This window comes from Meira miltonrushii (assembly GCF_003144205.1).
Source record: "Meira miltonrushii strain MCA 3882 unplaced genomic scaffold FA14scaffold_14, whole genome shotgun sequence".
In the NCBI taxonomy this organism is placed as follows: Eukaryota; Fungi; Basidiomycota; class Exobasidiomycetes; order Exobasidiales; family Brachybasidiaceae; genus Meira; species Meira miltonrushii.
Genome location: NW_020289956.1, coordinates 19,352 through 47,345, shown reverse-complemented (window position 1 = coordinate 47,345; position 27,994 = coordinate 19,352). Strand labels below are relative to the sequence as shown.

At 43.6% G+C, this 27,994-nt stretch overlaps 12 protein-coding genes across 12 annotated transcripts; 5 read left to right on the top strand and 7 right to left on the bottom strand.

The window, feature by feature from the left end:
• Window positions 1-863: 863 nt before the first annotated feature.
• On the top strand, window positions 864-1,767 carry FA14DRAFT_193147 (uncharacterized protein; the record flags this gene model as incomplete). The annotated part of the gene is made up of 2 exons (XM_025501980.1): window positions 864-1,090; window positions 1,529-1,767. The coding sequence occupies 2 exons, from the start codon at window positions 864-866 to the stop codon at window positions 1,644-1,646; spliced, it is 345 nt and encodes a 114-aa protein (XP_025351549.1). The 3' UTR covers window positions 1,647-1,767.
• A 588-nt stretch (window positions 1,768-2,355) lies between these two features.
• On the top strand, window positions 2,356-3,918 carry FA14DRAFT_151809 (Pkinase-domain-containing protein; the record flags this gene model as incomplete). The annotated part of the gene is made up of 1 exon (XM_025497485.1): window positions 2,356-3,918. Exon 1 carries the CDS (start codon window positions 2,524-2,526, stop codon window positions 3,916-3,918), a length of 1,395 nt encoding a protein of 464 aa, XP_025351548.1. The 5' UTR covers window positions 2,356-2,523.
• An 87-nt stretch (window positions 3,919-4,005) lies between these two features.
• On the bottom strand, window positions 4,006-9,651 carry FA14DRAFT_162854 (uncharacterized protein). Its single transcript, XM_025499777.1, has one exon. The coding sequence runs from the start codon at window positions 9,264-9,266 to the stop codon at window positions 4,092-4,094; it is 5,175 nt and encodes a 1,724-aa protein (XP_025351547.1). The 5' UTR covers window positions 9,267-9,651; the 3' UTR covers window positions 4,006-4,091.
• A 971-nt stretch (window positions 9,652-10,622) lies between these two features.
• On the top strand, window positions 10,623-11,527 carry FA14DRAFT_182909 (uncharacterized protein; the record flags this gene model as incomplete). The annotated part of the gene is made up of 2 exons (XM_025501263.1): window positions 10,623-10,791; window positions 10,875-11,527. 2 exons carry the CDS (start codon window positions 10,623-10,625, stop codon window positions 11,525-11,527), a joined length of 822 nt encoding a protein of 273 aa, XP_025351546.1.
• Window positions 11,528-11,710: 183 nt separating this feature from the next.
• Window positions 11,711-13,215, top strand: FA14DRAFT_162852 (WD40 repeat-like protein). Its single transcript, XM_025499776.1, has one exon. It carries the CDS (start codon window positions 11,756-11,758, stop codon window positions 13,151-13,153), a length of 1,398 nt encoding a protein of 465 aa, XP_025351545.1. The 5' UTR covers window positions 11,711-11,755; the 3' UTR covers window positions 13,154-13,215.
• A 64-nt stretch (window positions 13,216-13,279) lies between these two features.
• On the bottom strand, window positions 13,280-14,633 carry FA14DRAFT_30179 (60S ribosomal protein L12). Its single transcript, XM_025502151.1, has 3 exons — window positions 14,420-14,633; window positions 14,063-14,161; window positions 13,280-13,792 (listed from the first exon to the last, which is right to left on the bottom strand). Exons 1-3 carry the CDS (start codon window positions 14,429-14,431, stop codon window positions 13,406-13,408), a joined length of 498 nt encoding a protein of 165 aa, XP_025351544.1. The 5' UTR covers window positions 14,432-14,633; the 3' UTR covers window positions 13,280-13,405.
• Window positions 14,634-15,154: 521 nt separating this feature from the next.
• FA14DRAFT_128493 (putative 40S ribosomal protein S26) lies at window positions 15,155-15,550 on the bottom strand (the record flags this gene model as incomplete). Its single annotated transcript, XM_025496865.1, has 1 exon — window positions 15,155-15,550. A coding segment is annotated over one exon (396 nt), but the record flags the coding sequence as incomplete, so codon positions are not given.
• A 776-nt stretch (window positions 15,551-16,326) lies between these two features.
• FA14DRAFT_30167 (uncharacterized protein) lies at window positions 16,327-19,783 on the bottom strand. The gene has a single exon (XM_025502150.1). The coding sequence runs from the start codon at window positions 19,518-19,520 to the stop codon at window positions 16,488-16,490; it is 3,033 nt and encodes a 1,010-aa protein (XP_025351542.1). The 5' UTR covers window positions 19,521-19,783; the 3' UTR covers window positions 16,327-16,487.
• A 918-nt stretch (window positions 19,784-20,701) lies between these two features.
• FA14DRAFT_182905 (uncharacterized protein) lies at window positions 20,702-21,889 on the bottom strand (the record flags this gene model as incomplete). The annotated part of the gene is made up of 1 exon (XM_025501262.1): window positions 20,702-21,889. The coding sequence occupies one exon, from the start codon at window positions 21,887-21,889 to the stop codon at window positions 20,702-20,704; it is 1,188 nt and encodes a 395-aa protein (XP_025351541.1).
• Window positions 21,890-22,010: 121 nt separating this feature from the next.
• On the bottom strand, window positions 22,011-23,820 carry FA14DRAFT_162849 (uncharacterized protein). Its single transcript, XM_025499775.1, has one exon. The coding sequence runs from the start codon at window positions 23,774-23,776 to the stop codon at window positions 22,094-22,096; it is 1,683 nt and encodes a 560-aa protein (XP_025351540.1). The 5' UTR covers window positions 23,777-23,820; the 3' UTR covers window positions 22,011-22,093.
• A 119-nt stretch (window positions 23,821-23,939) lies between these two features.
• FA14DRAFT_162848 (uncharacterized protein) lies at window positions 23,940-26,134 on the top strand (the record flags this gene model as incomplete). Its single annotated transcript, XM_025499774.1, has 1 exon — window positions 23,940-26,134. Exon 1 carries the CDS (start codon window positions 24,140-24,142, stop codon window positions 26,129-26,131), a length of 1,992 nt encoding a protein of 663 aa, XP_025351539.1. The 5' UTR covers window positions 23,940-24,139.
• A 45-nt stretch (window positions 26,135-26,179) lies between these two features.
• FA14DRAFT_175714 (uncharacterized protein) lies at window positions 26,180-27,832 on the bottom strand. Its single transcript, XM_025500600.1, has one exon. The coding sequence runs from the start codon at window positions 27,740-27,742 to the stop codon at window positions 26,249-26,251; it is 1,494 nt and encodes a 497-aa protein (XP_025351538.1). The 5' UTR covers window positions 27,743-27,832; the 3' UTR covers window positions 26,180-26,248.
• Window positions 27,833-27,994: the final 162 nt, after the last annotated feature.

The following is a 27,994-nucleotide window of genomic DNA, read 5'->3' as shown; positions in this document are numbered from 1 at the left end:
TTTCAAGGCGTTTATACTCCAATGCCAAGACATTCTTTGAACGCCATCATCTAGATCTACCTTTTATTAAGATGAGTGAAAAGTTAGCCAAAACAAGGGCATTTAAGATCATCAGTTAATTTGAATTGGGCGATCACTTAATTCAATTTAGCCGGAATGAAAAACAAAAAAAGAACTTAGTCATAGCCATTTTCATTCCCCACCTCTCTCACTTACAAACCAATTTCCGCCCCCAAAAGGCTGCACAGCACAACGCAATAAACCCACACACACATCCTGCTGGCGTTCTTTTGTCTTACACTGCGTTCACCATCATCCTACCGCACTTCACGCCCCTGCGGTGAACAAAGAGAAAGCTTTAGTGTGTCTGTGAGTGTGTGTGTAAGCATATAGCAATGATTCAATACGCAAAAGGGGACCATGGCGAAGCAAAAGAATCACAGCCACTCAAGTTGAACGGATGTTTGAAAAGAGGTAATGAATTGATAAAGAAAGATATAAGAGTAGGAAGATCAAACAAATTTCTTCAATCTCCGACTCAAATCATTTCACTTTTTTATTCTACTACAACTACAACTTTAAAGTGGCCGTTTCGATATTTTACTTGGTTTTATAAAAGATCAATAAAAACAAGTATTCGTCATCAAAATCATCGTTTACGGCCATCATATTTTTATTATTCTCATTCAAATTTCTTTCATCGTTCGCCGGCGGACGAGTAGAGAGAAAAGAGAAAAAGTTCAATTCATTCAAATTTCATTACGACACTTGCCAAACAACGGAAACAAAAACACAAGCAAACAAGCAAAAAAACAATTTTATTTTTAACGAAACAAAACAAACGACAACAAGAAGCAAACAAAATGGCAGAAGTTTTACCAATTCAAAATGTGGTAGATGCAGCAACGGCAAAAATTCATTCGGCTTCTGCGATGATTAATCCTGCTGGAACGACAACGACGACTACGAATACGAATGCAGCATTGGCCAATCCACTTCCGTCTACGAATACGTCTAATCGATTAGGCCGTTCGGCAAAACAAACAAGCAATTCAAACGCAAAAGCAGCACAACCGGTCAGAAAAGTACGGTAAGTATTTTTTTTCTCAATCTCATCATCACAAGATATCATCACCATTGCTTGCTCTCGCTCTTGTTTGGTGGCCGGTTAAACTTTGCTCTTTTTGACGCACTACGCCAACGCCTTTCCGCAGGCAGGCAGGCAGGCAAGGCTGACTGACAGCTTAAAGCTTGAACTGCACTTACACTCTCACGCGGAAAGCCTTTCTTGGCCGGAAAGTGAGATGCACTGCACGGCACACTTCTTTAACGCCTGCGCCGCGAATTACGCCAGAAGATGCACTAGATTTAGGGCACTTTATCAGTCAACTTTGGCCCTAGGCGTTAATGATCTTTTAAGGGCGTACGCTAAAACAGCTTTTGTTCGGCGTTCAAGCTGCATACAAACAATAACTGTCAAACAAACAACACAGAAGCGAATGGCATCCTTCTTCCCGCCTCTGGTCAGATTGAAATCTTATTTGATGACAATCAACGAATATGGGTCCGTTCTGACTCTCAATTCAAATGCCAATGCCGTAACAATCATTCAAGGCGTTTTTCACTGCACGCCTTCGGGCCTGTAATACAAACGCCATTCGATGTCTGTGTGTTTCGTTGCGCCCCTTTTTCCCATGTCAAAATGACGTACGATCGGTATGCTTTGATATACAAACATTATGAAGGCGGGCGTAGAATATGAAGAGGAGTTCTTATACACACTCAAATCAAATTCGCCATTCCGCGCATTAAAACATATATAACTCAGATGTTGAATTTCAAAAGCTGACGATCAAAAAACAAATCTTTTCTTTTTCCCTTTCTCTCTTTACTTCCTTTGTTCTCCTTCAATCGCTATCACGCGTGCGTGTGCTCGACTCTTTTTCAAACACAACAATCGTACGACTGGTTCGTTCGGCTTTTTGATTCTTTTTTCTTGGTCCCTTTGTCTTTTGATTCAATTTACGCACGCATACATTTGCTTTTCAATTATTGCTGCATTTGCTCAACATCTAACGCTACTACTCACTTTCGGTATCCACCAAAATGACCGACTCTGCCACTCATCCATACGCTTTCGTCACAATCAAACATGCACTTCAATCTTCAATCGATTGCGATAAACGGATAATCAATTCGGACGATTTGGTTTACGACGATGAATTTCCAACTTCAATCGCTCCTTCCAATGCATCTTGTTCTTCTTCTTCTGCTGGTTCTTCACTTGGTGCTTCAACTTCAATGATCTCTTTGGCCGATTCCGTTGATTCTTCAAACGATTCATCCGAACTCTCACACGATGATACCGATGACGGATACAATACTCCCGATGATGATGACGTTCGACGAATTAATGCAAACAAATTCAAATCTACTGCTCAATCTGATGCGATTATCGATTTTCCAACTCCCGTAATCGCTTCTGGCGGTCTTGATGCTGGCTTGGACGCTGAATGTATCTTTATGACCGGTTCATCCGATTATCATGATCATACTGGCGCAAATTTGGGTACAAAATCTGCCATTGCAAAACTTTTGGCCGAATCTGCAACTGCAACTTCGATTGTTAATGTTTCCAATGAAAATCCTGTCAAATCGGCCGATGTTACCGAATCTGAACGTGAACCTTGTGTGGATGAAAAACTTGCTAAATCTCACGTTACAACACCTGTCACTGCGATTGCTAAACCTGCCCCGGCTGTTGTCGCACCTGTTGCTGAACCTGCCGCTGGTACTCGTTCGATCACCACAACCAAATTTGCAATCACTAAAAAACAAACTTCTGGTCAATCATTGGGCAAACATAGGTTCAACGTTGGAACACGTTATCGCGTTTGCGATGTAATCGGTGAAGGTGCATACGGTGTCGTTTGCAGTGCCGTTCATCGTTCGAGCGGACAAAAAGTTGCCATCAAAAAAATTCAACCTTTTGAACATCAAATGTTTGCTTTACGTACAATGCGTGAACTCAAGCTTTTACGATTTTTCCAAGAAATGGACGTATGTGAAAACATTATCAGTATCTTGGACGTTGTCAAAGCTCCAACTTATGAACAATTCAACGAAGTTTATTTCATTCAAGAATTAATGGAAACTGACTTACACAGAGTAGTAAGAAGTCAAAAATTATCCGATGATCATGCACAATATTTCGTTTATCAAATTTTACGTGCTCTCAAGGTTATGCATTCGGCCGATGTCATTCATCGTGATTTGAAGCCAAGTAACGTTTTACTCAATGCAAACTGCGATTTGAAAGTCTGTGACTTTGGATTGGCACGCAGTCTTTTGACAGCTGAACCAGGAGGTGAAACAGGATTTATGACCGAATACGTTGCCACTCGTTGGTATCGTGCACCCGAAATCATGCTTACGTTCAAACAATACACAAAAGCAATCGATGTTTGGGCAGTTGGTTGCATTTTGGCTGAAATGATTACAGGTCGACCTTTGTTCCCCGGTCGTGATTATCATCATCAAATTTCTTTAATCTTGGATGTTCTTGGTACACCTTCGATCGATGATTGGTATGCAATCGGTTCAAGAAGATCAAGAGATTATATTCGTCAAATGCCTTTACGTAAACGTAAAGATTTTTCCAAATTATTCCCAACCGCAAGTCCTGATGCTTTGGACTTCTTACAGAAAACTTTAGCATTCAACCCAAAGAAACGTCCAACGGTCGAAGAATGTCTTGCTCATCCTTATTTGGCCGCTTATCATGATCCAGAAGATGAACCAAGCGTTCATAGCCTTGCACCCGAATATTTCTCTTATGATTTACAGCCAAGACCTTCTGCGCAAGAATTACGTCGTGAAATGTGGGATGAGATTGAATCATTGCCACGTTATATTTAAAACGATCATTCAAATCGCAAACGAACTTTTCTCTCTCTTTTGTATTGTACATTTCTCAACATCATCATATCTTTCCATTAGCAGTCTTATAGCGCAATGACACTTTTTGTATCTATCTTACTTCAATACGATTTAATAGCTATATCATCATGTCATTATGGTACAACCAATCATTAAGTATCGTAAAACATTCGTGATAATGGTCGATGATTGGATTTCTCTTGAGGTCGTCTCATACTCTTTCTTGACAAAGTATGATGTTTCATCGTCGATCCTTCCGGTACTTCATCTTCCATTTGTCCCGTTCGTAAGATATTGCTTCCACGCATACTTCCAAACGAGATCGTTCCGTGTGCTTCTGCATCATTTGCAGCCGCTGCATCAATCTCTCCTTGCTTCTTCGCAGCAGCAGCGGCAACACGACCCAGCGTACGTGCTCCTCTGGCGTTCATCATATTCTCGAGATCAATCATCTCGTCGAACCCATCCTCTTCTTCGTTCTTGCCTGCCTTCTGTTTATCCAGTTCATTTGGCATAATCATGACCGAATGTCTGGTTGTGGTACGGCTACGACCCATCTGATTTGTCCTACGCACAGACTGGAAGCGAGAGGTGGTAGGAGTAGGATCGTCGTCTGTTTGGGTTGCGTCTGCTTCATTAGCACCTTTGATCGTAGCAGTACTCACATCACGAGCATGCACTGCAGTTTCATTTTCCTCTTCTTTGCTACCCTCAGCACGAATGGCTGCTTCACGTTGATGTGTGATTGTACTTTGTCTGGAATGCGCACTGTTCAGGTCCTCCGACTCGATCTCATCTTCCTTTGATGTCTTTGAAGGTATATTTGTCTGATCTGGCAATACATGTTTCTCATTTGACGGCTTCTCAACCTCTTTTGCAGCTTTTGCAATCTCCTGCTCGGCCTGCTCTTGCTCTTTCTGCCGCCTTTCCGCTTGTTTAGCCTTGATCGAATTGAGCAAAGTGTCAGTCACAACATTGGGTGCATTTGATGAATGGACAACATTCATCTTTGCCAATTGCTTCTGTCTTTCAGCCGCCTTTTTCTCATTCTCCGCCACTTCAACTTCAGCTTGCATTAGACTCTGACCGAAAGAACCTATCATATTAAAGAAGTCTTCCATTTTTGTCGATCGATCATCTTCTCCATAATAGCGAATCAAGTGCTCGGCATCTTGAACGATCAATTTATGGAAATCACGAATTTGTTCAATTTGTGGTTTGGCAATCTCGATGAAGGCATTGCCGCATTGGACAAAGCGATCTCCAGGCAATGGCGTACCCATCCTATCCACAGCAGAAACGTGCTCTTGAACAAAGTCCAAGCCTTTTCCAAGCGCAGCAACGGAGGCAGACAGAGATTGCGAACCGACTCGACCTGCAGGCTCGATATGTTCGCATTCATCCAAATAACCTATCAGAGCTGTATCTTCTCTGTTCAACACTTTGACCAAGAAGTGCAATAAAGTAGGCGTGATCACGATTCCATTCTGCTTACCATGCGGTACAGCTGCTCTTGTTTCACGCAATTTCTGCAAATCCGACAAAGCAAATCCTTGTGCATTACCCCGGAATGTCTTATTATTCAGAATGTTGCCCAATAATAAAACGTGCTTCAAGATCACTTTGAACTTTCTGCATTCTCGCATTTCATCTATAGCAGCACGAATCGTATTGAGATCCGGTTGAATTTCTTGTATTTCCGTTTCAAATTTGCGCATAAAGATCATCGAATCAAGACGTTGTTGTAACTTTGGAAATCCGAGCATCTCATTGATGAATTGATCTGCTTTACTGAGTGAATTTATTTCACCTTGATAGTCCCGGACGAGCTTCATCTCATCAGCCGTTGGTACACAACTTCTGATCGCCTTTAGGTTGTCCAACGACAGATCTTTGGCTTCCACATCGAGAAGGGCAGCACGAATTGCACTGAACGGCATCTTGATGCGGGATAACAAGATTGCGATATTCTGTGCTCTTTGCAAATCAATCAATGTTGATGGCTTCTTTACTCCACTTTCTGCCACTTCCTTTGGCTTGACGTCTGGATTGATGTTCGTAAATGAGAACAAACCATCCAATTCATCAACTGAAACGTCTACTTGATTTTCCGGTAAATCATTCCAAACCGTCTTGACCACCGTTTGCATTGGCAATTTGCTCCACATCAATGCCTTTCGTCTCTTCTCCGGCACTTTTGGCATCACCACTGCTCCAGGTGGTGGAGGCGGTCTCGGTACGCCATTCATCATCGGCGGAGGAGGTGGTGCTGGCATCGGTGGAGGTGGTGGAATACCATTGGTACCTTTCATCATCGGTGGAGGCGGTGGCGGAGGGGGTGGAGGACCACTACCAGAGGGTGCTAGATTTGGCGGACAAATAGCAACAAAAGCTGGCATAGGCGGTGGCGGCGGAGGTGGTGGTGGTGGAGGAGGTGTCATTGGAATCGTTGATTGCTGTGAATCTATCCCATGAGCAGGAGCTGGAGGAGCTTCTCTTTCTTCATCAACTTCGGGCGATCGACTAATGCTGACGTTTTTCTTGATCTCCTCTTCGGGTCTCTCCATTGCAGGATCCGAAGATATTTCCTTGCCTTTCTCCTGTTTCTGTGTCGAGCTTTGCTCAGTGATGGTCATTCCTTGCCTTTCTACACTCGCTGCAGGTAGGGCCACCACGCTAGGTATTGGCGATTCCTTTGCTGTTTCTTGCACTGGTTTGACTAGGCTGTCTCCATCCTCTTTGGCACGGATGTCCATGTGCTTTGCTTCTTCAGTAGCAATCATCTCTGTCTTTTCCAGATCTGCAGCTGAGAAAGTCGTCTCGATGAAGGCTGTCTGCGTCCCAATCTCTTCTTCTGTTCCTTTATCTTGCCCCAAATCCTCTTGTAGAACTTCTTGTCGTAAAAGGCTCAGCCGGTGTGGAGCAATCTCTTGGACTGCTTCAGTCAAATCCTCAGACCCGATCAAAGACGAAGGCCGAACGTCTGTTACAGCCTCAACTTCTTCATCTTCACTTATTGCCATTGACTTCCTTGCATGTCTTGGACTGAAATCAGCTGAAGAAACTACAGTTGAAGAGTCAAATACTGTACTGCTTGCAGTGTCAGATCCACTTTGTTGATGCAGATCATTCAACGTATCAAAGACTGCTTTTTCAAAGATTCGATCATCTTGCTCGTGATCGGCTTGTGCTACTTCCGCTTCAAATGTCTCAGCTGGAGTATTATCCGTACTTGGCGAGGCAACATCGCCAATAGATTCTTCTTGCACGATATCATCTTCTGCATCCTCCTCCTCCTCGGTCTCACTAATACTACTGACGGACAAGGTTGAACTTCGAATGCTGTGATCTTTGCGTTCTGTTTTCGCCTTGGTTGCTTGTAAGACAGCATCGGACGCAAGGGTGCGAGGAGGAGCGCTTTCTGAAGTTGTCCAACCGGCCACACTGATGATATTCCATGCCCAAGAAGAAACGACTGAATCCGTAAAGCTCATACGTGAAGATGCAATAGAAGGACTTCTTTCTCGACCATCGTATTGTTGTTTTGGAGAGGACGTTTCGGCATTCTTTGATTCGTGTTGATTGATCAAAAAGATCTTGCGATCGACAGGTAAAGTCAACATTGCTGATCTGCTATGTGTTGGAATGTCCAAATCATCCATCAAGCTTTCAAATTTCTTTTTGAGCTCTTCTTCGTCCATTTCATCAGCATGCATGAATCCAGCTTGAGACGGAGGCGAAGAAGGCAACGTTGGCGATTTGGGAGAGGCCATGCTGTCTGGACGTTCGTTGAGCTGCATAGGACCGCTAATGACCCTTCTTGTTGCAGGTCTTTGAGGCGAAGAAGGTGTGCTAGTTTTTCCTTCAGTCAATTGCTCCTCTGCTGAAGAGCCAAGCCATCCCTCAAACATCCTACTCAGACGTGAAGCAGATGCAGAATAGATGGAAGATCGTTGAACATCAGAAGGGCTAGAGGGAGCCTCTTGCGGTGGCTCATTTGGTTGATCTCTGGATGACTTAGCTTTCAAAGTACCCTCTCCTTCTTCCTCTTCGTCAATTTGATCACCTTTCGTCGAACGTGAAAGAGCATCAAGCTCAGAATCTCCTGTTTGAAGCATGTCGTTGCGCTTCAGTATCTTCGAAACAGTCTCTTCTTCCTCTTGTGCCGAAAGCATAGCCGCACCACTTGACTTTCCAAAACTCATCGAACCCCATAGATTGAAGAAACCATTTTGATCTTCACTTGAGCTTGTAGGAGTGTCAACCTTCTGCTGAGGCTGCTGCCGTATCTGTCGAGGGTAGGGAAGTGGATGGGCTCCATTCCTTACTGGCTTTTTGCGCTGTGTCATTAATGACGCTTCTCGGGTATATTTCGAGAATCCCATGGCAACATTGCCAAGCCTACTGAGCCAAGAGGCAGAAATGGTGAAAAACAGTCGAGGATATGCATCAGGCGGTCCGGGTAAATGAACCAAATGTTCTGGCAATGACATCTTCCCCGAAAGAGCAGGAGGCGGAGGTAAAGCGATTTCCTCTGAATTGACATTTGCCAAAGCATATTCGATTCGAACGCTCCTTGCGCCTTGCATTACAACCTTTCGGATCCCCAACTCTTCACGAACGCATTCGAGCAGATCGGATGCATGACTGCCTCTTCCGCTTGCTAAAGGATCAAGTCGTCTAGAAGCAGGCAAGAACCAAACACGACCTTGCCAGCCATCAGCGATTTCGGGAACATGAGCGAATCGTAATCGAACTGCCAAGCCTGGTGCACCACAAACGAGTCGTAATCTTGGTGTACGTAATTGACCAGAGATTGCATAATCTGTCAATGCAAGTTCATGATCGAACGTTGATAGTCTGTCAACGTTTGCGGCAAGTAAGGAAGCATGAAAAGATCGTTTCTTACCATCTCCTTGTGGTGTGACGAATGCGTGCAAAAAGGAGTGAATCGGTGTATCCAATGGTAATAGCCCATCGCCCACTTCATCCAATTCATCTTGATCCCACTCACGATCGGAAGGGGATACCTCTACTGCTTGTAAAGCCCAAGGCATGCCCAAAGTATCGATCCACCATGTTCCAACGGTATGTGAGCTTGAAGCTGCTAAGCCAGAATTGGAAGTGAATGCAGAAGGATCATAGTTTGATCCAAAGACATCTTGAAGTGATTCAGTGTTGGATGTGTTGGAGAGCAATGACCAGATCAGATCGGCGGCTGTGATGTGAACATTTTGCAATGCAGATCCAACGTTTAGAATTGATTGACTGTCTGGTAAGATGACTGGTAATGGCTTGTACCTTGTCGGGGCATTTGTTGCTGGCATGATGATCAGCGTGAATGCTGAGCAGACTTATCCAGTGATACGAGATGTTGCTGTTTGGCGATCCTTCAAGGGAGGATGACAAGACAGCACCTCTTGTCGAACTCTCAAGGATGTTGAGCCGGATGGATAGAAATTCTTTCGTGACTAGATTGTTGATTATGGAGGAGTGGTATCAAACTTGCTTCCGGCAACAAAAAGCCATTAGAATGTTTACAGGTATATGCACAGTATGTATGTCCCGAATCCAAATTTGCTAGAATATGGAGGTCAATGTCGATTCTAAGCCGGCATTCAGTTCTAGAGCAACAAGCAAAAGCTTGGTTGAATTGAAGCTACACATATTATATCCGATACTTTTTCTCTTTCAAGTTCACACAAATCGGCGGCACAGCCATATATTGATTGCAAGAGATTGGCATTCAATCTGCATGGTGTGTGTGCTCTTTTTATGCAAAATGATGAGAAGTTACCCCTAAAATGCAATTGTAACACAAAAAACACACTAAACAGATGCCTGCAGGAATCACCCCTGTCTTTTAACATCAAACACAAAACAGTGACCCAGACTATGGGCATCATTTCTGTCTCGTACGCGACGCGTGAATCAGGCCCCCCCATTCATGCATGGTTAATGATCAAGGTTGCGTCAGGTTATGGGGTAGAAAAGATTTACTTGCTGCTAGCAACCATCATCAGAATACAAGAAGATGGTATCTACACTTGATTGAATACAGTTCATCATCTCCCACTCGCTTTCTTGGTAGGAACAGTATAAGTAGTATGGCGTGATTGGGCTGAAGGGTATAGGGAAGACACAATCGAGTGGGCCAACATCACTCAATCGATCAGCGCAGCGCTCTTCTACGTGGACTTTTAAACCTTTTGATTGCATGCTGAACGCCCACTCCTGACAAAATCAACTCAGGTACGAAGACTTTCTCTCTTTGGCAAAAAAGACAGGAGTATCACCAATTTGTGACCGCGCTTAACTTCCTCATCGAAAAGGCGGCTCCGTCATTACATGTTATTATTGAATTCCTGCAAGGATGAGCTGATCCAATGATCAGCCCGTGATTGTTGTCAGTCGAGAAGAAGAGCTGTTCAAGCCAAAAAGAGAGGCTGATCCTAGAATATCATGCCGGCGGATGGCGGAAATCTGATGTAATATCATTTTCATTCTCCGCTATAAAAGGCGAACGGCTCTCTTTCGATTGATGGAGGAGGCGCAGGATAATATGACCGGAATGATAACGTCCGTTAATTGAAATTCAGTTCCTAATGAGTTCAATCTATTTCCATCCATACCATACCTCACCCTTTTACCGCGATCATCTCCTAGTATTCCTCCCCCCAACGATGTCTTCTCCAGTGGAAATACTCTTGCGTTCGACACACAGTTTATCCGAACCGGCTAATCTTGCTTTTACGACAGTGACTGTGGTCTTGTTTGTTTTTTTGAGTTACAAGACATTCAAAGCGAAAGCATATCGATTCCAATTGGCTCTCTTTGTCACTTTGCTAAGTTGTAAGTTATTTGTTGTCAGATACACCACATCCTTTCTCTTTTGAGTAAATGCTGATCGCTTTTCTGTCTCCCTCACACAAAAGTGCGCATCACTGTGTATGCATTTCGTGCTGCTCTGGCAAGAGACAAGAACCAGGGGATCAAATCGCCTAAATTTATCCAATATGGAGCATCTGTTTTATTGATTGCCGGTTATCTGTTCTTCGTTGAAGCAGTGATGTCATTAACATTGGCATGGATCATGAAAAGCAGGAATATACAAATGTCGAAGAAGAGTTTGTACACCTTGTATGCTTCAGAGCATTTCCTTTGTTTGGTCGTCTCAATTTTTGGCGTTGTTGGTGCAATTCTATTAACCGGTGCAAGTTCAGCAAATGATATCAAAAACAGTCGAATTCTCAGAGCGCTTTCAGGTGCTCTATTTGCAGCTCTTACTCTTGCTTTGATGAGCGTTACAGCGTTACACTATACCGAACCTCAATTCAAACTTTCATCAAACAACAGAACCAAACACAGAATGCTACAAATGTGCATTTTGTTACTTTTACAAACTTGCGTTTTGGTTGAAGCGATTTATCGAATTTGGTCTGCTGTCAAATTACAAGGTTTCATCATTGGAAGTGCTGCAGTTCCGGTTTTGGTGTTCTTACCGGAAACTCTGTCTGCTCTGGTCTTGTTGATCGTTCCTTTGAATAAAGTCACTGCTTCAGCGCAAGATGCAATGGAAGAAGAATGATCGCAGTCCGATTTTGGTGTTGGCCTTAGATCTTGCATAGCATGTACTTCACGCGCCTCTCTTGTATTCACTGTACAATTCACATACACTTTCTTAGTCTGCTTAAATTTTTTCCGGTGATTTTTTTTTTTGGGAAGAAAGGTGGAGTTAAAGAAATGCAAATAATTTAAGCTTTTCATTCATGATCAAACAACTCTCTTCGATCATTGCTTTCGTTTAAAGGAAAAGATGGATGATGAAGTATTTCAACTAGGTGCTTCATCTCAAAAGCAAACACTTTCAATCTCTTCTTCATTCGTTCAAAGGGCAAGACCTACATTCTGGTTGGATTTGAATGCCGCCAATCAAGTCGGATCTTCAGCTCCTTATGTTACACAATTGGTAAGCATACCTTCTTCTTCTATCGTATCATATACCGATGATGGCATATTCAGAACGCATGATCGAGCAAGTCTGAGTGTGATTGGTATCTTCCAATGGGAACAAGGCGGAATATGCTCTGCCATCAAACCTGTCCAAAATGGTTTCATTTCTGCCGGTAAGTCTGGCATGATTGGTTATTGGGACGCTCGTCAGCCAACGCCAACGATATCCCTACAAGGTCCTTCCAATGCACCCTATCTTTCACTTGCATCAAGTACAGTAGATACAAACACCATCGCTGCAGGAACGGAATTGCAAGGTACAGATGCACGTATCGATTTGTGGGATATACGTAAACCAGATGTACCCGTACTATCATACTTGGAAACACATTCGGACGATATCACTTCGCTTGACTTCCATCCAACGCTACACAACATCCTCTTAAGTGCAGCAAGTGATGCATTGATAGCAATAAGCGATACAAGACAACAAAACGAAGATGATTCAGTGGTCGGGGTAATAAATGCAGGTGCAAGTGTTGCAAGAGCAGGTTGGGGAGGTTCTTCAAAAGTTTATCCGAAAGCTTCGCCCGTTGATGATGACGAAGAAATTTCTTCATCTGCTTCGAATCTTCCTCCTTTGGGCGCCTTTTACGGAGTAAGCGATATGCAAACAGTTGGTATATGGGAAGCAGATGGATTTAGCGAACTTTTACCCGTTCGAGATGTTCGTCAAACACAAATGGAAACAAACATTCCAACCCACAGACATTGGCAAACGGAATATGCGATTGATGCAAATTATGATTCTTCGTTATTGGAAAATTCAGAAAGTGTTGGATTATTTTGTGGTGAACAAAATGGCGGAATGGCATTAATGGAAATTCCGCATGACAACAACAACTCACAATCATCATCATCACCTAATTGGTCTTTGCATTGTCTTACTTCCGGTGGTCATGCGGATATCGTTCGAAGTGTTACTTGGGATCCTGCTTCCTATATCTTATACTCAGGCGGTGAAGATGGTCGATTATGTGCTTGGTCTCTTTCTGGCGATCAATCTTCCGCACAAAGCAATGCTGCAGCTGCTATTGCTACAAGTTTGGACGCTAGCAATAATGAATCCAATACTGATTCCACTTCTGACGAATTCGGTGGACCAGGGCCTAAACGTAAACCGCTCAAAGGTTCAACTCATTCATCCTCTCCCTTACATTCTGGTCGGACGGCTTCAAGCAAATCCTATCGTCCATACTAAGACATACAGAGCTGTATCATTATACCCTACTAAACAATTGCAATAAATGTGTCATTCCAAAGAAATGCTTGATAGATCTCATAAAATGCTGGTAGACAATTACATCTACACTCGTACAATAATGTGACTGGAAACGCACAAAGATGTGTGTCTAATGTTTTGATAGAGTTTTGAGAAGTACATGATGTTCCTCAATCAGAAGAACGCGATAGGGTCAAAGATGGGCAAACGACAAAAGAAGAGCGAAAACGATTATTCTTCTGGGATGTCAACTTCACCATCGTTGATCTCATCGATAACGTCGTGTGCTGGCTTTCCGTCAACGTTGCATCCGACGGATTGACATGTTCCCAAAATCTCCTTAACGGTACCGCTCAATTCCTTAGCCAAAGACTTGTATCTCATTGTACGTGCGATTTTGATGATTTCATCAAGAGGAATGTTACCGTTGTGAGCACGGTTCTTTTCCTTTTTACGGTCACGTGGTGGCTCCTTCAAAGCCTTGATGACCAAAGAGCTGGCAGCTGGGACGATGGAAACTTGTGCTTGACGGTTTTGGACGGTCAATTGAACAGTAACACGCAATCCTTTCCAGTCCTTACTGGCCTTGGCGATATCTTCACCGACCTTCTTGGGAGACTATAGAATGAACAGAGAGGCGGGAGAATTTGTCAGTCATGCTGCTTTGAGGAATATAGCTTTCCATGTATCATCAGGTCAGGGCTGGATCTCTTCCATCAAAGCTTGTTTGCCATGCCATCGTTCCCTACACTCCGATCATGTAAGCAATGAGTCCACCCTCTCTCCCTTTCACCCGTTTCTCCAATATCTTCTTCTCTTTCACATTCTACTTCTGCCCTTCCAGCCTGTTCGCATGATACAATCTCCCCTCTACACTCGGATACTCACCAAACCAAGAGGACCGATCTTCGGTGCCAATGCGGAAGATGATCCGACTTCACCACCGGTAGCACGGAGGGTGATGATCTTAATCTCGTTGGGGTCGATCTGTTTAAGGTTGAATGAAGAGGTGAATAAAAGAGGATCAGTATACGTGTCTCATGATGGCGATATACTGTCTTTGTCGATGCGGCTACAGAGATAGTTCGCTATGGCCTTGTTGGATTGTATATCTTTTATTGGAAATAAACGTTCTCCCTTCATCCTTCTATTTTACAACTCTTGTCCCCATCACCTGTCGCATTATTGAAGTCACCCCTCCCATGCTCATCACTCTGTAGCCTTGATGCGATATTCGATGCTTACCTTCGGTGCCATCTTGTCCTAATATAGATTATGGTGGATACAGAATTGAATCAAGAATGATCGCTTGGCTTGAATTGAAGGTGTATTTCATCTGAACTTAACCAAATGCCTTCCTTGCCCGCTCATCAAGCAGACAGGCCTGCGAAAGCTTCTCAAGTTGTACGTACGCACGCTTGCGGGTTTGTATGCAGCAGCCCTGCTTAGAATTTGGCTTTAGTTTCAATACACTCTTGAATACAAAAATCTGAACTCTGCTTTTAAAATTTCTAATCGATTGCGGCACACCCTGCTCTTTAGCTGTAATCAACGCGCCTAGAGAATTCGGTCAATTTGTGTTTCTAGAAACACGTGCACATTCTCTACACGCCTTCTGTCAAGCTCAACCAGGCCAAACTTCATGGCTGCAGTTCTGATATTATGATGGATTGATGGTATCGGCATCGCTTTATGTGATGATTAGGAGGTATTCTAGATAGAGAGTCAGAAAAACAATACTGTCTCTAGTGAAGGCATTCCTAATTGATGTATGATGCAAGTAAGATCAAGAAGAACTTTCTGAACAATAGAAAACCTATCAAGCCCTCATATTTCAATGTTAAATGTTTATGCATATGATTTGTGCGTGATATGAAGAAAGTGTACAAAGATGTCAATCGATCTGCTTTTTTGGGTGTGTTGAAATAAGATTTGAATACAAGAGATGCTTTATCGCCTTGCATTTTCCTTTATTCCAATTTAGACACGGACAGTGGGAGCAGGTGCTCCTCCAGCTTGTGGTCCGACACCAGCGTTTTGCATAGCAGAGACGGCAGGGTTGATCTTCTTACCATCTTTGTTGTAACGAACACGTACTGGTGGAGCACGGTTACGACGACCTTCAGCAGATCTAACACGAACGACGTGAGCGTGAATAGCACATGAAACGCAGTAGACCAATTTGATGTACAATTTGGGCAAAGCGTATTCGTTGTAAACACTTGCGTCGGAAATATCACGAATGGCGGCTGATTCGACCATGTTACGGACTGTGAAACGTTTGATGGCCTTGTCCTTTGGTGTTGCTCGTGCGCAGTTGGAGCAGCGCACGAAGCGGACGTGACCGCGACCGCTCTTGTTGCGTCCGTTATTCTGTATGGGTGGAAATGTGAATGGTAAGCAATTGTTCAAAGATTGGTTGGGTGTGAGGAAGGTCGTATTCTGAATTGCCAAATTGATCCCAGTTGGTGATTCGATCCCCCAATCGAAGCTGTTATCGCAAGCCGTTCTCCATCGAAAATTGATTGAGATATGGTACTTTTTTGTCTTGTCTATCTTCCTTTGAGCATCGCAACGTCCTTCCTCTTTTCATGTTCTGATTCATCTGTTCAATGGATACTTACACGTCTCTTCTTTGTCATCTTGAACGAATCTCTTCTTGATTTGGTAGTCAAAAAGAGTTACGGATGATGGAACGTTAACAAAGAATTTCAAGAATCCAAAGTGCGCATCTATAAGTGGATCGCTCGTGTAGAGTGTACAGTACAAAAACCAAAGCAGTACCGCGTATACACACTGCTGCTTCTAACTTGACTGATATTGTGCTCACTTGGGACTAACTATAACTGCTCAGGTGCTTTATTCTTAGCCTTTTGTATGTATTCCATACGCTTGTATTCAAGCTGCAATCTTGTTTGTATTGCAAAACTTAAACCAGCTTAAGCGCTTGTTCTTAACCTTTACACACTGTTCCAAGCGCGTAACACACAGTCTGCGGCGCTTCGGCCGACACGCTCAATAACTGAGAAGGGATATCGATCAAAGCTTACTAAGCTTTCGTCTCTTCTTTGTTTTCCTGATTGCCATCAAGCACTATACACGTGCGGCGTGCCCTATCAGTACATTTCGCTCACTGATCCTCTCTCCTCAAACCTTGAATGGCTCTCTGACAATGACAAACGGTATAAATTGAAATCATGTCTATATTCATACGGAAGTGATATGAAATGCAGTATAATGTACATCGTGAAAATTTACTAAAAAAGAGAAAAGATATGGTGCATATGATGCTATGAAAGTGGTCATGATCTAGTCAATGGGCAGCATTTGCTGTTGCAACTTCCTTGTTTGCATCAGCAGTAGATACACCTACAGAAGTACTATTTGAACGAGAAGGAATTTGAACGGCATCCAAAGCTCGTGTGAGCAAACGAACACATTCGCTTTCCAATCGAATTTCTTCTTGTGCTCTTTCCGATTCGCTCATCGTGTTTGCAGCATTGAAATTTTGATCGATTTGAGGATGAACATCACGAGATGAGACAGCAGAACGGACACTATTGAGCGTAGGCAGATGGAATCCACCGCCTGTGCCAGCCCCGTTTGATTGACCTCCTTGCGATGATGGTGTACGCCAAAACTTACGCGAAGATGTAGTTTGTGGGGTTGCAACTTTTCCACCGTTCATATCCATACTTGCCACATCTCCGACTGGACGGGTAGCATTCAGAGCAGGTGTATGAGGCGGAGATGCATCTGGTGTTTTTTGAGGTGAAGAATTTTCACTACCCGAAACAGATCGTACCTTTCTCGAAGCTGATCGAATGAATGACCATGTTGGTCTGTCTTTTTGGGTAAATTGCAATTGTGCATTCGATCCAAGCTTTGGTGAATAATCTTTGAGGGATCGAACCGGTTTCAATGACGCAGCACCTGCTTCCCCGCTTTTCAAATCCGGTGCTGATTTCGTCATCATTTCCGGCAAAGAATCATTACTGCTTCCACCGCCAGCGCTCATAGCCGGACTTGCATTTGATCTTTGCATTAAAACACTTTCTGGCGTGGGTGTGGCCTCTGTAGTTCCGTCTACTGTCGGCAAACTTTCAGGTGAAAGTTGAATTGGGCGTGATTTGGTAGCAAATTGTTTTTCAATCTCCTCTTTACGCTCTTGAATATCAACTTGTGCTTCTTGAACATCTTGTCGCCATGCTTCTCCCAATGCTTTTGACCATGTTTGTCCGCCTGCAAAACCGGCAATGGCTCGTTCATAATCCGTCCACGAGTATCCGAAAGCAGCTGGAGGGGTTGGTACAATGGCTTCTGCTGGACCGTCTTCGCGTGCTTGAAGGGCAAAGACGCCCAAGTGAGTAGGCATGCGTGCATAAACGAGTTGAAGCAATAACAAGGATGGAATCGCTTTGGCCGCATGAACCACTTCTGAAGGCAAAGTGGATGAAATTTGACCATTTGAATTTTGACTTGAGCGACCGCGTGTGCGTTTTGTTGCATCCAAGATTGCCTCTGGTTGTACATCAAGATATTGTGCTACCAAGATTGTGCTCCTGATCGCTTGCAATGCCTCGGCCAAAGCTGCTCTTGCCAACTCATCCTCATCATCATCATCGCTTTCAGAGTCACTTGAATCATCTCCGTATTCGTTGGGAGATGAGCCGCTTTTGATGCCATCCTTTCGAACTCCAAAACCTGCTGCCAGTCTCAACATCAGCTTCTCGAATGCTTGCAAATCAGAGATGTGTGCTGTAATGGCTCTTGCTCCTACACTGAGCGTTGCACCAGGTGTGTTGTTCGCCAAGTGCGGATTAGATGGAGTACTGGTACCAGAAGGTGTACCCATCGTATCTGCTCCCTTTCTTGCCCTGCCTACCACGCTGACAGATTTCAAGGCAGACGTCAGTTGTGCCGGACTAGGTGCACGTTTATTCACTTCTGCCGCAAATGCTTGAATCGGATGGGCGATCAAACCATTTGAGAATTTGGACAGAAGTGCGGATGGAACGGGCAAACTCTTGCTTGTTAAAATCAGCAATCCCTTCCAAATGGTATGAATGGCTACGGAAATAAACCAGCCCTCGCCATCTTGTCCACATCGATCGGCTAATCGAGGAATCAAAAGTCTTCTCGTGGCTTCCACTTTACCTTCCAATTCTTTGAGCCATGCAGAATTTGCTGGAGCAACTGGAGGAGATGTCGGTCCCGTGCCGGGTGACATCAAGCCGGGCGTCATTGCAGCTGCATTCGCAGAAGAGATTGGAGTCAAATTTTGACCAAAGCCAGCAAAAGGCGCCAAGACAGATTTGTTGATTGTTGAATAGAGAGATGCTTTGGCATTGACCAGTAAAGGTTGGACGACGTGCAAGATTGTCGTTTCCATCTTTTTGCGTACCGGCGTCAAGATTTCGGAAACGAAATGCGGTAAACCATCTTCAATGGAACCAGGCGGTCCTTCAATGCAACGTTCCAGCGCATCTTCCACGATCCACTCCAAGGAAATGAGTCCTAAGTTGAACTCTAATGCGGCTGGTAAATGAACGGATTCCTTTGCTGTGGAAGGAATGTAGAGAACGGATGAATCTTTGGACGGGGTGACGATCAAAGAATCGATTCGATCTGCAAACATCGTCAAAGCTTTCAATGATTGACGAGAAACGGCGCGTAAGAGATAAGGATCAACACTGGAAGCGTACTCCAGTTCGGCCACAACAGTCATTGCAATCTCGTTGATTACAGCCTTACTTGGCAATCTCTTCCCATCATAAATGATTGACGTTAATGCTGGCACAGAGAATGCAGATGTGCCAGTCGTTTTGGCTGCTGCATTTTTGGCGGCGCCGGCAAGAGAGGAAGTTGCGCCTAATCCGCTCGAATTTGGACTGGAAGATGCACCAGCGGCCGTGCATGGGAAGAAAGCCTTGTTTACCAATTCACTCAATTTGAGAGAGTATTGCGCCAGATGGGACGAATCAGGCATAGATGGTGGTCCCATCACATTGGTCGGTGCCGCATGCGTATTTGGTGTGTTTACACCTTCAACATTTGTTGATTTACGTGACAAACTTTCGCCAGCCCGCGACATTCCATTTGCCAGAGATTGCAAGCCGCCAAGGCTACGACCAAAGCTTGAGGATCGTTTAGGTTGCTTGCCTGTCAAGTCTGGATCATTGGCAGATGACTGGGTGTGCAAAGCGGAATCGTCTTTGTGAGCCGAACGACCACGTTTATCCGTGCCAGCTGGCATTGCTTTGAAGTCATGAGGCGTTACGGGTGGTGAAGGTAGAAGATCGGGTGAGGGATGCCTCCCGACACGAATATGGTCTTTGAATCCCATCTTGGTTAAGAGAAAGAAAAGACTAGGAGCTTGACGAAGTGACCGATTAGATGAAAAGGACAGTTTGCAATCAATTTTGTACGCTTTTCAAAGGATAAGATCGTGTATAATCCTCAAGGCGTTAGAACGAAGGGGCGGTGTTGAACAGATCGAATGCCTTTCATTGGGAGAGGAACGGATTCGAATTCGTAGAACGTTCGCTCTTTATACCGAAAAGATGTCCGTTTTTTGGCCGTGTTTTTCGTTCTGTTATGGTGGACGGTCCTCGGAATCGATAAGGAGCAACAGTTGACCTACTTTAGATTGACATGAGGCAATACCAGCCAAAAATGAGGAAGAGCGTGAGAAGTGACTATAGCTAGGTTCGACCATAAGTTGGATACAATTTTGAGCCTTACCGCGGCACTAGACGTGAAAGAAATGGCAATAAAGAAAAATGCCAAACAGAAAGATCAATTTGAAATCGGGGCGTAATCAAAGTTTTTTTATGGCTTGTGATTGATTTTAGAGAGAAGAAGAAATCAAATCACAATTGGAATGTTGTTTCGTTGATCAGTTTGAGGTGGGGGACAGGAATGAAAAGATACACTCCTTTGAGGATCGAAATGAAAAACTCTTTGTTGCAATTCAATAAAACCTTATTGGCGGCAGCAATGAGTGTGCAGTGCCTAAGTAATATTTTCACTTTTTTTATTATTTTGCCCAATAAAAACATTTCTTGCATACATTGTTAAAACATTTAGGCAATTCACCTGTAAAGTGTCAAGTGTTGTTTTTTTTTTCCCTTTTCCTCCCTAAAACTCAGACTGATTTATTGCCCGAATTAGGTTCGTGTGCCGTGTAAAATTCAATCCGCCGCCGCCGCCGCCCGCTCTTATTCAAACGCAGGCGAAACCCCAAGCTGGGTTGAATGTGTGCTGGGCTGAAGCTGAAAAAACATTCAATGCACCACCGCCCGCACACTCAGCAACACGGTGTCCAATTCGCCTCTTCGGTCAGGGCAAAGGGCTGAACAAAAGGGGGGAATACCGATAAGCAGCTCTCCTTATCTAGAAAAGAGGATGCGGTCACGGTGACCATCTTTATACGCCACAAATGATGGAATGCTTTGATGACAAACACGGCGACAAGAAGTAAAATATGAATTATATCTACAAATACATTTGTAAAACACAAAGAAGTTAATTCTGCCTATTCGATATGGAAGTCATTGTTGTCTCGCTGCTCGTATTGGCATCATCAGCTTGGGCTGCCGTTGCTACTAAACTCAATCTACCTCCTGTGCCTCTCTTGCGTCCCTGAATGATAATTGGATCCGGCTTCATATTCTCCTTATCTACTTCCGGTCCGTCATTGAAAGATATCTGGGTGTCATTCAACGATGAAAAGCCAAGGCTGTTCTCATCTTCTTCATCTTCACTTGAATCAGGCAAGACTGTCCATGTGATTTCAGGCTTTGGTGATGCATTGATATGCATTGGATGATCAATTCCAAGTCCGACCGCATTACCTTTATTGGCAATACTTGTAGGTACAACAAAACCATCATTTATTTTTGTGGGTGTTGATCGAATAGGCGAGTACCTTGCTGCTGACATCATCTTTGTGATTGACTTTGATGGACTTGGTGATCCTCTTGCTTCGGCTGATTGATCTTCATCTTCATCCATCACCAAATGCGCAACTTCTGATGCACGAACACGATCTTTCTTGCGTGGTAAACTTTGCGGTACTCCAATCGTAGACGGACTGGCAAATGCTCCTTTTTGTGCTCCTAAAACAGGCGTGACTACTTCTTCTGGCTTGATTGATGGTTCTTCATCAAGTTGAATCGCAGGAGATTTTCCTTTCTCAGATGTCGCCATCGGTTTCTTACCTGGTGATCCACTCAAAGGTGACAAACCTGCTTCCTGTTCGCGAAACTTTCTTCGCAATTTTGCAGCGGGAGAATGTTTTGCATGTCGAATCTCATCGCTGATGACTGGACTCTGCTCAATTGGTAAATCAGCCAAAGTTTTGCCAGGAGAATTGCCGATAGGGAACAAAGATCTCCCTACACTTTCGTCATTCTCTACTTGCACACCATTAGGACTTGCAGGTGTCGAGCGTCTAATGTTTGCACTCGAACGTGATTGAAAAGGCGAATCATTCGAATGACCAGAAGATGTTCTTCCCACTTTTGGAGAAGGTAAAAGCTTAGATGGCTTTGTAGGAGAAGGATGTGTTTTGATCGGAGATGAAGGTCTACCAACAAAGTTCGCAACAGGTAACTCTGCCAAAGGTAGACGTGGCTTATTGATTGTTATTTGAGATGGCTTTGTGGGCGAACCAGTGGAAGGTGTATTTGAACTACTGCTTGATGCTGACATCTTTTCTTGCTTTTGTATAAAATGATGATGAAGAGAGCAAAACGTGTGGAGAATGGAGTCCAACACAAGAGCACCACGCGTTTTAGTACGCGACTAAGGAATGCACGCGTTATCTACAGGGGTAAGAGTAAAATTATGCTCTCAATATTGTCCATTATGATGACATTTGCGAACATAATATATATTTACATGGTTGTTGAGTATCTACACACTCATCTTCATTTCAATTTTAGGATAAGGCTTATAACCCTGTACTTCGAAATCTTCATATTTGAAATCATCAATGTCCTCCACCTCTCGCTTCCAGACTAGTTTCGGGAATGGTCTTGGTTCACGTTTCAATTGTTCTTTGAGCGGTTCAACATGATCTCTATAAACATGTGCGTCTCCCATTGCCAGAACCAATTCGCGTGCTTCACATCCTGTCACTTTGGCGATCATATGTGTAAGTAAAGCATAACTTGCAATATTAAACGGTACTCCTAATCCTAAATCGCATGAACGTTGATACATTTGACATGAAAGTTCTTTCTTGCCCGAAGGTGAACTTTCAGGTAAAGAAACGAAAAATTGACAAAACATATGACAAGGCGGCAATGCCATCTTTTTCAAATCTGCCGGATTCCATGCGCTCAAAATAATTCTTCGATCTGTAGGATTATTCTTGATCTTATCAATCACTTCACGTAATTGATCAACACCTTGTCCTGTGTAATCATCATCGCATGTTTTGTATTCTGCTCCAAAATGTCTCCATTGGAAACCATATACCGGTCCTAAATCACCTGACCGTCTATGTCCCAGACCGCGTGATTCCAAGAACTCCTTGCTTCCATTACCATCCCAAATATGGATATCTTTATCCGTCAATAACTGCGAATCAGTCTTTCCGGCAACGAACCACAACAATTCCTCTAAAACACCTCTAGTAAATACTCGCTTTGTTGTAAGAAGAGGTAAAGTCATATCCCTCAGCGAGAATCGCAGGCTAGGTTGAGGAGCAAAAAGAGCCAAGGTACCGGTGCCTGTTCTGTCCATTCGTGTTTCACCTTGTCCAATCACACGAGAAACAATGGAAAGATATTGTAATTCGTCATGTTGATGTTCTTGTTTTGTTTGTGCTGATCCTATCACAGTGCCGATCGAACGAGGACCAGTTTTGCTGGAGAAGATGCCTGCCAAGGTGGGCTCATCAAAGCTATGGTGGGCATACGATAAAATTGCTACGCCTCCTGCATCTACTTCAAATAAACGGCCGTTCGTAAGAGGTAATTGGAGCCATCTTGCAATAAAGCATCTGTTGAAGTGGCCATGAGCGACTACCATGACATCACCCCCTCTTTTGATCACCGCACAATCATGTGTTTCTTCTGCTCTTCCTTCGATAACAGCTTTTTGAAGTGTGCGAATCTTTTCAATGACTCTATCAATTCGCGCGGTCATATGTTCTGCCGTTTCTCCGGGAAACTCTTGTGGGTTCTTAGGATCGTCTGGTGTACCATCTTTCCAAATATCCCATCCAGGGTGAATTGCTCGAATATCAGCGGTAACCTTTCCTTCATAAGCACCATAATCCCATTCACGACAATCCTCTACCGTTTCAACTGGTACGATATCGCTTCTTTCTTCTTCACTCAAATGAGAAAAGAGGAGCTGTAGAGTCTTTTGACTACGTTTTCGAGGACTACAGAGAATATGACTTATATGACGTGGATCGATCATTTTGCTACCATCACATGAAATGAATGTTGGTCCAAGGATTTTAGTCACATCTTCTCCATGTGGTGTTAATGCAATATCACTTCTGCCTGTATGTTGACCGGATATTGACCATTCTGTTTCTCCATGACGTGCCAAGATCACTCTAGGCATACGAGCTGGAGCCATTTTTGAACAATGATGGGGTTTGATGGTAAGAAGATGTTCGCGGGATGAATTTCCGAATGATATATTACAAGTAACACGTTGTCTACGCGTAGAGTAATAAACGCGTCGAATGCCCGCCAGCCAGCGGCTTCTTCCCTTTCAGTCTAATGTCCCTCGGCCTATGAACAAAGCTAAGCAGCCAGAGTGGAGAAGTTTACGCCCAGGACGCCCGGCTGTAAGAAGTGGGGATATGTCAGTCAAACAGACGTCCAGTAGAGCGAGCATTCACACGCACTGAATGCACGCACAAGCGCATTCTAACAATCAGGAGAAGCAATCCAAACCATCACTCCTTACCATCACATCTGTTTCGACTTTGCAACAATGGCAGGCATCGCTGAAACATTATTATGGCAAGGTTTTCGTTTATATACGAGCCCTGATGCATATGCATTCGAACCAAAAGATCAAGCTGGAAAATCCGAAATTCTGGTGATCGATCGTGCTGATGGAGAAGTTAAACTAGCAAATTCCGTTCCTGATTCAGCAACAAAAGGTAAAGCATTGGACGTTTGGGGTATAATTGGTATCATTCAATTGCATATAAGCAAGTTCCTTGTGGTAATCACTTCAAGGAAAGAAATCAAAGTGGCAGGTTTGGCCGCTCCGGTTTATCTGGCAACCGATTTTCGTTTATTCCCAATTCCAAAAGATGCGAAGCCAAGCTTGTTAAATCACCCTATCGAGAAAACACTCCTGAACCTACTCAAAGGACATCTTTACAGTGCGCCTTTGTATTTCAGTTATGGATGGGATATCGGTAGTAGCTTCCAACGTCAAAGTCAACCAAATTACGAAGTGAAAGCAGCTTTATGGAAAAAGACTGATGAAAGATTCTTTTGGAATCGATTTTTACAAAACCAATTGATCTCCGCAACTGAAAAGCCAGGTGGTCAAGACTTTTCTCGATTTATCATGCCAATCGTATTTGGTTTCTTTGAAACGAAATTGGTCACAATCGGTTCGCGAAAGTTCTTATTCGGCCTGATTTCTCGTCGTAGTCGTCACCGTGCAGGAACGCGATACTTCTCTCGCGGTATTGATGATAAAGGAAACGTTTCAAACTTTAACGAATCTGAACAATTTGTTTTGGCAGATAAGGCTGGCAATGAAGAAAAAGATCTTGTCGGACAAGTTCGTTTGAGTTATTTACAAACCCGTGGAAGTGTTCCTGTATACTGGGCAGAAGTGAACAATCTGCGTTACAAGCCAGATCTGTTAATCATGGATCGGGAAGAAACTGGAGAATCAACTGCTCTCCACTTTAAGCAACAGACAGATTTGTACGGTGACAATTACCTAGTAAATCTTGTCAATCAAAAAGGCTATGAGAAGCCAGTCAAAGATGCATATGAAAGGGCAGTGGACAAGCTAGACAATCCCAAGGTTCATTATACCTATTACGACTTCCATCATGAATGCAAAGGGATGAAATTCCAGAATGTGATCGATTTGGTCAAGACATTAGAAGATAAAGGACATAGCCCAAAGAATGCTTGGTTTTATTACGACGTAGGACAAAATAAAATCATGCAAGCACAAAAATCTGTCGTTCGAACCAATTGCATGGATTGTTTAGACAGAACAAACGTCGTTCAAAGTACGTTGGCAAAATGCGTTGTCGAACAACAATTACGTGAAGTTGGCATTATTGGCAAAGAAGATACCCTGGAAAAACATCCAGACTTTTGGTTCATTTTCCGTAATGTTTGGGCAGATCATGCGGATGTGATCAGTAAGGCATACTCTGGTACAGGGGCACTAAAGACAGATTTCACAAGAACGGGTAAACGATCAAAAGAAGGTGCACTGCAAGATGGTGTGAACAGTGTAACACGTTATGTTCGTAATAACTTCTTTGATGGTTCACGTCAAGATGCTTATGACTTATTCACGGGTGCATGGACCCCGAGAAAAGGCGTTCGTGGTGATAGTCGTGCATTGTTGGTTCGTGTTTTACCATACGTTTGGTTATTGAGCTTGTTTGTGATCTTTTTGGCAATCTTTATTCCTTCTTTGATTGAACATGCAGGACCAAGTAAACAAGTTTTGGGAGTTGCAATCGCAATTGCAACCGTTACATTCTATTCAATCACCGAAAGAGGATTACAATATGTTGCCTGGCCAACGCTCAATTATCCGGAAAATGTGATCAATTATACTGGACCGGGTTATGCAAGCGGCAGAAAAGGTAGAACCGGTTCAGGAAAATATGCAATCAATTCCTCAAAGCCACAATATACCTCTGCTTATCAATCAAGAACATCTTCTTCCGCTCCGGGTAGACGAGGTGATACATACGACAAAGAAGAGTAGACGCTCTCAATCAATTATAAAGTGACTCTGTAGATGCTGTGTAATGATGAAAAAAAAATAAGATCAATCATGACTTTTTTATTGGATAAAATGTGTTGAGGGTATATGTACATGTAATTATACAACATTCCAATAACCTTGTGGACCGCTGTTACGTTGTTCAAGTTCTATTCTTGCACTTTCGATACTCCAAGCTTCTGCTTCCTCTTTTGCTTTTTCTAAAGCAGCTTCCGTTAAGCTGGATTTCAATCGAGCGCCTGCTAATTCTACATCCGAATCAGCTAATTCATGTAACGCTTTACGTAAAGATTCCATGGCAGGATTTGCATGTATTTTTCGTGTGAATGCAATTCGATCAACCGAAAGATCATTAATCTTTTGTTCTAATTGAAGATTATTACTTTTTCCACGAACTCGTAAACCTTCTGCAAATGATGCTTTACGACTTGATACCTTTTCTGGCGTTCCGTTCACTGCTGCAGGTGTTGTTGCACCACTTCCAACACCTGCAGAAGAAGATGAATACACATGTGCTGGCGAACGTGTAGGTACTTGTAGATGTGCAAGATCACGTTGACTGCTTTCGCGACGTGGACCAGTCGGTGTTGTCGCTGGTGGCGCACGTACGGATGGTGTATTCTGCTCACTTCCCGAAGGTGCATTTGCATAGGGCGACCGATCGTATGTGCGACTCAAAGAACGATTGTAGTGAGAATCTTCGTATGATCCACGTCCAGGTGTGCGTGAAAAGTAAGATTGTTCATCATACGAAGCACGAGGTTTAGAAGGCGGTGCCCTGTTTGATCCACCACTTGGACCAGAGGGAGGCGGCCTGGCAAAGCTGCTTCGAGGTCCTGTTGGCGGTTGCTGCATAGCATCTCTGTCCATCTCTCGATCTCTGAGTCGTTCCCTTTCACGATCACGATCGGTATACTCTCGTGGGCCTGAAGGTATTCCAGTTGCGCTATCCCTTCGTGCAGCAGATGCAAAAGTTGCAGATGAAGGCGTTCGTTCTGCCCCAGCTGCAGCCGAATGAGGAGGAGGGGATGGCCTGCGTGATGATGAAGGTGTAGAGCGACGCGAAACCGATCGTGGCGATTTTGAACGATGAGATGGTGATGGACTTCTTCTCCAGGTGGAGCTTTGTCTTTGGTATGCTAGATCTCTTTCTGCTCTTGGATCAACTGCAGATGTACTGCGTTCAGCTGCATCCAGATCACGATAGCCTCGATCATAATAGCTTGATCGGCTGTATCTTGAATCTGTTCCTGCATAGCGATCTGCTTCTCTTGGATCACGATATTCCCTTCCTTCTGTATAACGTCTTGGATCTGCCCGATCTCTTTCATCCCATCGACGATCTTCATATGGATCACGACGATCTGTATAAGCTCTTTCACGATCATATCGTTCTCTTTCATACCTTTCACGATCGTAACGTGCCCATTCACGTTCTCTTTCATATCGTGCTAATCGTGCATCTTCACCTTCTGATCGATCGCTTGGTTGACCGGATGACCAATAGCTACGTGAAGATGAACCATATTCTGATCCATATCGGCTACTGTAATAATCACGATCTCCTCTGTAGGGTGGCCCACCTCTACTCATTATTTCATCAAAAAGGTTGTGATGGATGATGATGGTGAGAAACACGTGAATAAGGATAGAAATAAGAAGAAATCCTTCTTTAGCCTAGCCTAAATATTCAAAAATTAATAAGCAACAACGCGGCTTAAGCAGAAGCATAAGCTTGTACTTTATAACTCCACTCCCTCTGCCACTTCATGTTGTATGACGCATAATCGGCTCAAAGTCAAGAAAGTGTCGATCGACAGATGCATTAACCGAGAAGAACATCAA